The sequence below is a fragment of the Rhipicephalus microplus genome, chromosome 2 (assembly GCF_043290135.1).
Source record: "Rhipicephalus microplus isolate Deutch F79 chromosome 2, USDA_Rmic, whole genome shotgun sequence".
In the NCBI taxonomy this organism is placed as follows: domain Eukaryota; kingdom Metazoa; phylum Arthropoda; class Arachnida; order Ixodida; family Ixodidae; genus Rhipicephalus; species Rhipicephalus microplus.
In genome coordinates this window covers 226919203-226927215 of record NC_134701.1, presented here as the reverse complement: position 1 = coordinate 226927215, position 8013 = coordinate 226919203, and the positions used below count along the sequence as shown (strand labels likewise).

The 8013-nt window shown below is 44.9% G+C and overlaps 1 protein-coding gene across 1 annotated transcript; it reads left to right on the top strand.

Annotated features, from left to right (window-relative positions):
• Nucleotides 1-1271: 1271 nt before the first annotated feature.
• LOC119170340 (very long chain fatty acid elongase AAEL008004) lies at nucleotides 1272-2986 on the top strand. Its single transcript, XM_037421479.2, has 2 exons — nucleotides 1272-1451; nucleotides 1887-2986. Exon 2 carries the CDS (start codon nucleotides 1915-1917, stop codon nucleotides 2851-2853), a length of 939 nt encoding a protein of 312 aa, XP_037277376.2. The 5' UTR covers nucleotides 1272-1451; nucleotides 1887-1914; the 3' UTR covers nucleotides 2854-2986.
• Nucleotides 2987-8013: the final 5027 nt, after the last annotated feature.

Below are 8013 nucleotides of genomic sequence, written 5' to 3'. Positions count from 1 at the left end.
GCGGCGTCCCACGGATATCTCGGTAACTTGATTTTTCGGTCACAGATGCACAGACGATTTTTCGCTCACAACCATTGGGGCCGACGCCGGCGGGGGGTTTTTTGTGACACGAGCTCTTTAACGCTATCGCGTTAATATAGGGTGTCACGGACCATTTAACATGTACCTATAGAAATACATGCTCTCTACTCGAAACGTAATAATAGCGTTATGGGTCCTTTTTTTAAACAAGCAGATATCTGCCCTCATCCACCTTCGGGAGTAGTTTAACTTCAGGCACAATTCGCATCTCTGTTCTTTCAACTCGACACGGTGGTATTTTGTTACGGTGCTTGACGGCTGACCTATAGGTCATGGGAGATTTTCTGAAGCAGGGGCTGCGTTCCAAATAAGGCGAGGACCATGTGTTTAGATAAAATTGCATGTTAGGACTCAAAATAGCGGATGTCTCCAACAATTTCGAAAAACAGAAATTTACGGAGCAATTGACTGTATATGGTTTCCACGAATCACATCGTAATTTTGAGAAAGTAGAGCCCCAAATACTATCATATTAGCGCTGTGCTATGTTCTATTCTACCTAATTTCGTAAAGATTACGCTTAAGAAACATTATCAACTTGTTTAATTGACCGCTTGGTGATGTACTACGCCAGAACTGAACGTTGACACTCTCTGGCGTCCCTTGCAGTCCTCTTGTGGAGAAAAAAGCCTAAAAATGATATTTCGTGTTTCGTTTCTTTGTTCTTAACGTCATTAATAATTTGCAGCATGAAAGCATCCCCTTGCAGCTGTACTTAAAGCGGCACACGTGTCTTCTTTTGCCTTTTCAACCAACTTACGCCAAAGCAGTCGAAACCACACCCACAAGCACACCTGTACCTTGTAGAGACACCCCCAAATTCGTTTCAAGATTCAAGGCGTTGAGGACGAAAACCTTACCAGCGTCACAGCTACTTGGAATCCACACGCAAGGAGTTTTCCCTCACACGTTAATATTCCAGACGGGGTTTAGACAAAAAGACAATGGTCAGTTGCCTTGACAACGTGGCCTCAATTCTTTTCCCATTAAGATTCATGGCGTGGTTACTTTGTAGAACAATGGTCCAGTGAGAAAAAAAACAGCGAACAAGACGTGCAGAAAACGTAATTTAACATAAGAAAAAGAAGGCGTTAAACGTCATCTCCGGTTTTCTCTCGCACTTGGAGGTTGAGGTATCACTGTGACGCAGCTAACGGGAAAAAGAAGTGACAATTCACTTTAAAGAGTACGTGGGTAAGCAGCTCTTTAGCTCGAGCGACAAGGAAGAAATTTCCGTGTGTAGCAGTATCTACTCGAAGATGTTGCCGCTAAAGTAAGACGTGTGGCAGTAGTTGTCTTACCTGAGCGAATAGAACGTTTCCGAGAGCCAGCTGCTTGGAGCCTCTCTTGAGACCTCACTGTTTTCAAAGGTAAGTTTCCTATTATCCTTTTACGAATATTAAGGCTTACTTACAACACATACTGCACGCGGGATAGCAAGAAATACATCAGGTAAAGTGAAGCAACCGATAAATTCTAGTAACGCGGTTTATGCTATTTAAGTAAAGAGCCTTGAAGATCCACATTTACAATGTGGGAATACTTTACACAAGCCATCGTAAGCGCCTGAAAAAAAAATGCTTCGTATGAAAGAATGTACGCTCGAAACCCACTGGCGGCTGAATATTGTTGCTTACATAATTTCAGTCTAATCTTTAGCATCAATGAAGATGCATACGTCGCTAGATTACACGTAATTTAATATATTAGAAATACACAGGTGTCAATTGCTTGACGAACATGGTGAACAGCAAAAAGAGTTGGAGTAATAATCGCAAATAAATTTGCTGAAATTTATCTTCCAGAAGCTCAACACAAGCCCATCTCCTTGCCATGAATTCCAACACGGGAACATTTGCCATCAATGTCAACAAGACCATGAGCTGGAATCCCATTACCCTCGTGACGCAAGTCCAAGAATGGGGTGACCCAAGAACACGCGACTACCCTCTAGTCATGAACCCCATGTTCGTCTTTCCCCTAATCTTCTTCTACCTGTACTTCGTGAAGATTCTCGGTCCGCGCTGGATGAAGGACCGACCACCATTCGAGATAACCAATCTAATCCGCTTCTACAACCTCGCAATGGTCGTTCTCAATGCCAAGTTCTGCTACATTGTGCTTTACGAGACGTACCTGCCCACTGGACGTTACAGCATTTGGTGCCAAGGCATCACTGGTTACATGGACGAGCGCCTGGAAGAGCAATATCGCAACGGTTGGTGGTACATAGCCGTGAGGTACGCTGACCTTTTGGACACCGTCTTTTTTGTGCTGCGCAAGAAGTTCAATCAGATCACGCACCTGCACGTCATTCATCACACCATTGTGGCGGTCAACTGCTGGTTCTGGGTGCTGTACGCCCCCGAAGGTCAACCGGCACTGGGTCTTGCCATTAACGCGTTCGTACACGTCGTCATGTACACCTACTACTTCCTGGCAACGCTAGGACCATCCGTGCAAAAGTATCTGTGGTGGAAGAAGTATCTGACCACGATGCAGATTGTGCAGTTTGTCATATTCCTGGTGCACATGTCGATTCCCTTGTTCGTGGACTGCGGCTTTCCGCGTCACCTTATTCACGTAGCGAACGCGCAGACCGTACTGGTGCTGACACTGTTCGTAAACTTCTACATCAAGTCATACACGCGGGAAAAGGAAAACACAGCTATGAGACGGGCAAAGGCGGCGGCGAAATACGATGGAGTGGCAAGTGGAGGCGCTCGAACTGAGACGTCAGTAAACAGCTCGAACGGCAAGAAAAGTCAATAAGTTGGGACAGCTTTCGGAAAATTACGTTTTCCGGAGTGTGTACTGCGAACAACTATAGCGTGGAAATTCCGCTAGGAAGACAGTGAAGCGCGTCCGAAGTTGTAAAAATGTACTAGGTGCTATTTGGCACCACGCCGAAAATGTTTGATATGCAATGTAGTTCTGAAGCTCGATGACTGTGCTGCTTGGGTGCGTGAATCAGCGTTATGGTATGGTGGGGTGAAACTTTATTGAAGGACTAATGGATGTTGGCTGAGCCACTGAGGGTAGAAAGCTAAGTGGGATTGCATCTTCAGTCGTATAAGCTTGGCTTGCTGAACAGCCCAAAGAGAGAAAGGGAGCAAGGAAAGGCAGGGAGGTGAACCAGAAGCAACGTTCGGTTCACTACCCTGCACCGAAACAAGGGACAAAAGGGGGAAAAAAGATAGAAGGTGAATTAGTCTGTTGATTTCAAGCTGATTGCGATAGCTCACCAGCGTTCTTAAGGGATATCTTACCCACTTTATAACTGCAGATTGCGTGTACAGCTCCACAGAAAGTGGGTCATGTCTGCTTTGGCGCACCCAGGCAACGAATAGGCCGGTGAAGTGTGTAAAAGTGCCTGTAACCTTTGCGTATACAACGTTCTGAAAGTGTGTAAAGGATTACTTGCTACTACTTGATTATGAAAAGCATGTACATAAGTGTAGGTAATTCTCAAAAGTGTGTGTGTGTGTGTTGGCAAGGTCATTAGATTGTTGAATTGAGATGTATCAAGCTGCTGATGTGAGTGTCAATCGATTTGTATCTGCTTTCTGAAAGGGCTTGATACTATGCCTCGCTTAGGTTGTCCTGCAGTGTTTCATTTTAGTATTGTTGTGGAGACCGTGTCGAAAGTTCATTTTCAGAGCCCAGAACTCTGAATACAGACCACGAGTGGGCTGAGAACCATAAGAAAAAAGTTGAAGACAGGACTTTCAATAAATACTAAATTAAATATTAAATATTAAAAATAAATACTGCTTCACATGTGGGCTGGCAGGTTTACTGCAAATGATCGCGTACTCGCCACGACTACACCTACCTCACTTACAAATACAATCTTAGTGGGAACTTACTTCCTCTTGTAATATATCAACTTTAAAGCAAATAAAAGCGTGCGTTAGATAACCAGTAACAAATAAACCAAAATGTTAATTCTCTAGGTTGCTGCTTTAAAGAGCAACAAGCCTGGACAAGTTTTGTTTTGTTGCCTAGGAAAAATAGCTAATATGCGGGGGTGGTTGAGCATACTGTTAATTCTGTGAGCAGTGCTAGAGAAAGATGAAAAATTCGGCAGATCCCACGTACCTGGGAATCAATGTTACGCCAAACATGCCGAGGGAAGGTGACCATGTTGAAACTTTTTCTATTGAACGACACGTCATAAAATGACGCTAAATATATGTACAAATGTTGCACGCTCAAAAATATGTTGAAGAGCTGCAGGTATTTATATAACCAGTTGCTTGCACTTTCGCAACAATGTCAAGTGGAACATGCGTATTTGCAACACCAGAAGCTGATATGAAGCGCTGGCCCTGGACACTGCTACATAAATCAACTTCAGTGCATGACACCTAAGCACAATTGACGTAAACCCTACGTGACGGCTGTATCAAAGCAGTATATACGTAATGCTTATAAAAATGGGTAGGCAGCATTGCAACCACTTTTGATGTTTCACGAAGATTAGCGTCTATTTGAAAAATAGTTCCGAGACCTGGCGTTGCTCTGCGGTAGAATGCTTGACTGTCACGCAGAATGCTTGGGTTCGATTCCTGCTGGACCCTAACATTCATTATTTGCATTCGTCGGGGGGTGAACGCTGCCTGTATCAGATATTCCTTAACATTGACATTTATTCTATGCCTTCGTTTGGTTGACACTACCGATGTGGGGTATTGATTAAAGCTCGCGCGTTAAAATTTCCCATGTGCGTTCTCGTCGTCTCTGGGTAAGATACTAAGTGTCAATCACCTGTGGCACATACCCGCACACCAGCGGCACATACCCGCCCGTGGGTATGCACCACTACCTGGCGGAAAGTGTTTGACGACTCACGCGACGGGATTGTGTCATTATTCATGTCTTGACCAGAGCGTCATATTCGTAAAACCATCTTACCCTTCCCTGCTAATTTTGGTTCATGCCAAGTTAAGGGGTGACCATGAGAGCACCCAAACGTAAGCGGCCAGATAGATAGATAGATAGATAGACAGATAGATACGCTCAAAATCGCCGAAGTTCGCTAAGAAATGCTTCGCATTTAAAACATTCTGAACGCTGTACAACGTAAAGATGGCTAAGTTTGATATAAGTAAATGCCGTATAGAAAATGTTCATTGAAATAGATACAAATAAAAACTTTGAAAAACAAATGTTGTGTTCGGTAGCACAAGCAGCCCAACCTTCCTGGTGCATTATTGAATTTGCGTAGCACAGTCAGAATAGCACTGTGTTTTGCACCAAACTGACAGGTTCCAAGAGACAGCTTGAGGAAGAAAATGTTAGCCCAGGTTGCCAGTCGGCATTTCAAGGTGTATTTTGTAGAGGGAGTCATAGCGGCGGCATTAGAGAAGGCAGGGATCGGCATCAGCGAGTGGCTGCTCGTTGCCTTTCATTCGTCGTGCCATTGTTATCGCCTCCCCTACCGATATAGCTTCCTTTACGATGAACTGTGAACCTTGACAGAGAAATGGCTTGGGCTAACTTGCAGAGTTACCAGTGGAATATTCAGTGATTCACAATGATCCGAAGGAGTAAGACTTGCACATGTTTATAATTGTGATAAGGCGCCAGTGTTGTGTTTTCTGCCAAAATTTTGTCTTTTTTTAAATAATGCCCAATAAAAATGCCCAAGAGAAAAGTTGATGTGGTTGTGCCGTGTCCCCACTAATATTCTGATTGGATCAATGTGCGGTCCACTCCTTTTGATGTGCTGATATATTGTCAGAAAGCCAGAAGCTGGCTGCATGTTACGTCACTGTCCGAATTGATCTGAAACACACCTACCAGTCATGTCGGGCTCGGAACGACAAGAAGCTGAGCGTGTTGCTATAGGAATTGAACTTAAATAACTCTACGCATGCAGACATGGGCTCAGCACAACACAAGTGCTTCACTGTTGCTCTCTTGCATCGCTGTTTGCAAGCTTACCCTTGTATTATGCATGTCGTGCTCGTTGCTCACACCACCCCGCGGAGTTCTTTCTTTCCTCTGCCGCATTCACTTGGTATCTCTCCCTGGCCAGTCAAAGGGGGGCGCAACTAGTCTGCGAAAATAGGAGACGGAAATATGAATAACAAGTGTGAGCTAGTAAAAACCTGAAGGTTCTATTTCGGCATAGCACAAGCATTGCGTTGTGTAAGCGGTGATATATTCAGAGAGATATAAAAGGTTATCTGATTAATTTATTGATTCATTCATTGATTGGTACAAAGTAGGCTGATGAGCGAATGCTTTTATCACAAGCTTGAATTATTTAATATTTGATTTGCATACACAGATACACAAGGACACAGAGGGAAGAGGGAGAGAGCAAGCTGGCAACTGCCACCTGGAGAGGCACAACGCCTGCTCACTCTTTAAGGAGAAGGGAAGAAACAGAGGAAACAAATAATAGAGGGGGAGAAAAAGGAAAGAAAATGAGGAAGGGGAAAAATGACGAAGACTTTGACGGGTATGAATAGAAAACATAAAAAAACAAAAAAAGACCCTCAATAAACGGGTGACCAGGTCTGTTTGGTTCATAAATGTAAGGAGAGCTCGGTGGGCCTTGTCGCGTCGGGAAGCACTGCCACTCGGAAAGAGGTAGTCATCTAGAGTCACGTACTTAAGTCCTAGGAATTTATATTCCTTAATCAGCAAATACCGCTGCGTAGCAAATGTGGGACAGTGCCCTACGATATGCTCGTGTTTCACATGAGCCACAAGCTGCGCACAACGGGCTGTGCACACGCCCTTGACGGTGTAATCGTTCACGCACCAGCACAGAGCCCACTATTATTTTGTACGACAGCGCTCGGGAACTACGAGGCAAGCCACGGCCACGATCACGGGGAGGGAACGATCCATTCACCACACGCTGGTCTGGATGCTGATTTAGGAGGTGTCGGCGTATAAGCAGACGAGCGTTGTCCATCGTACATAGAATTCCCGGACAGTCACAGCCATCATGGTTGCATGACGAAGCAAGGCGATCCGCTTCTTGATTGCCCGCAATACCCACGTGCGAAGGTACCCACAAGCTTGAAAGCTTGTGGTTAGCTTCTAACCACAAGCTCCCAAATTTTGTGGTTGCGAAGAACACTGTTCTTGATCGCTGACTTTTTGCACGTATTCATCAGACGATTTAGGTACGATATCACGGGGAAAGGTCTCGCTATGGACAATGACAAAAGTTACTTCGTTACGTTTTTTTAGTTGTACCCTACATAGCTTACAAGATACGCCAAAACAAACCCAGTAACTCGGAATTATTCACAGTAATAGGTATCAATGTAGCGATGTCACCAGAACGAATTCACTGTATACTATAGACGAGAGCCCGCCTATCTCACACCCAGGCGCCTTCGGCGGTATACCCTCGCTCCCAGAGACGCCATAATTTGTTTACAAATGCCAAGGCGCGCTTCGCTAGCATAGCATGCAGTGGCTCTGGGAGTTTAAAATGCGAAAAAGTGTCTGTTGAAGCTGCAACCACTTATAAAAGTTCACCTGGGTACCACTGCGCTGTCATCTGATGCGACAACAACCAGCGCAAGAGCAAGGGATTGCTGAGCACAGCCTGTGAAGTTCACAGCGCATCGCGGGAATCATGCATGTGCGGTGGTTTGCGATTGCACAGATTTCCGTCCACAACGCAAAACGCTGAGCTCGGCCGCCCTATATGATATAATCGCAATCAGCAGGAAAAACTATGAGCCCAGTGAACTGTACGAGTAAGTATACTTATTGCGTATATTCAAGCGCGACTCCAGCTCACTTTACAGCAGCGATTTACGTGCAGTATGCCTGTAGTATGCGGCACAAAACAATTGCCGTACGCTTTCGCAGATCGCATGTCAATAATAGGATATACGTATTCACGCGTGGATTCACGCGTGGAGGCACGCGCCGCGCATGTTTAGTACAACTGTA

Coding starts and splice junctions, on each gene's coding strand:
- LOC119170340 (XM_037421479.2), top strand. CDS start 1,915: ATGAATTCCAACACGGGAACATTTGCCATCAATGTCAACAAGACCATG.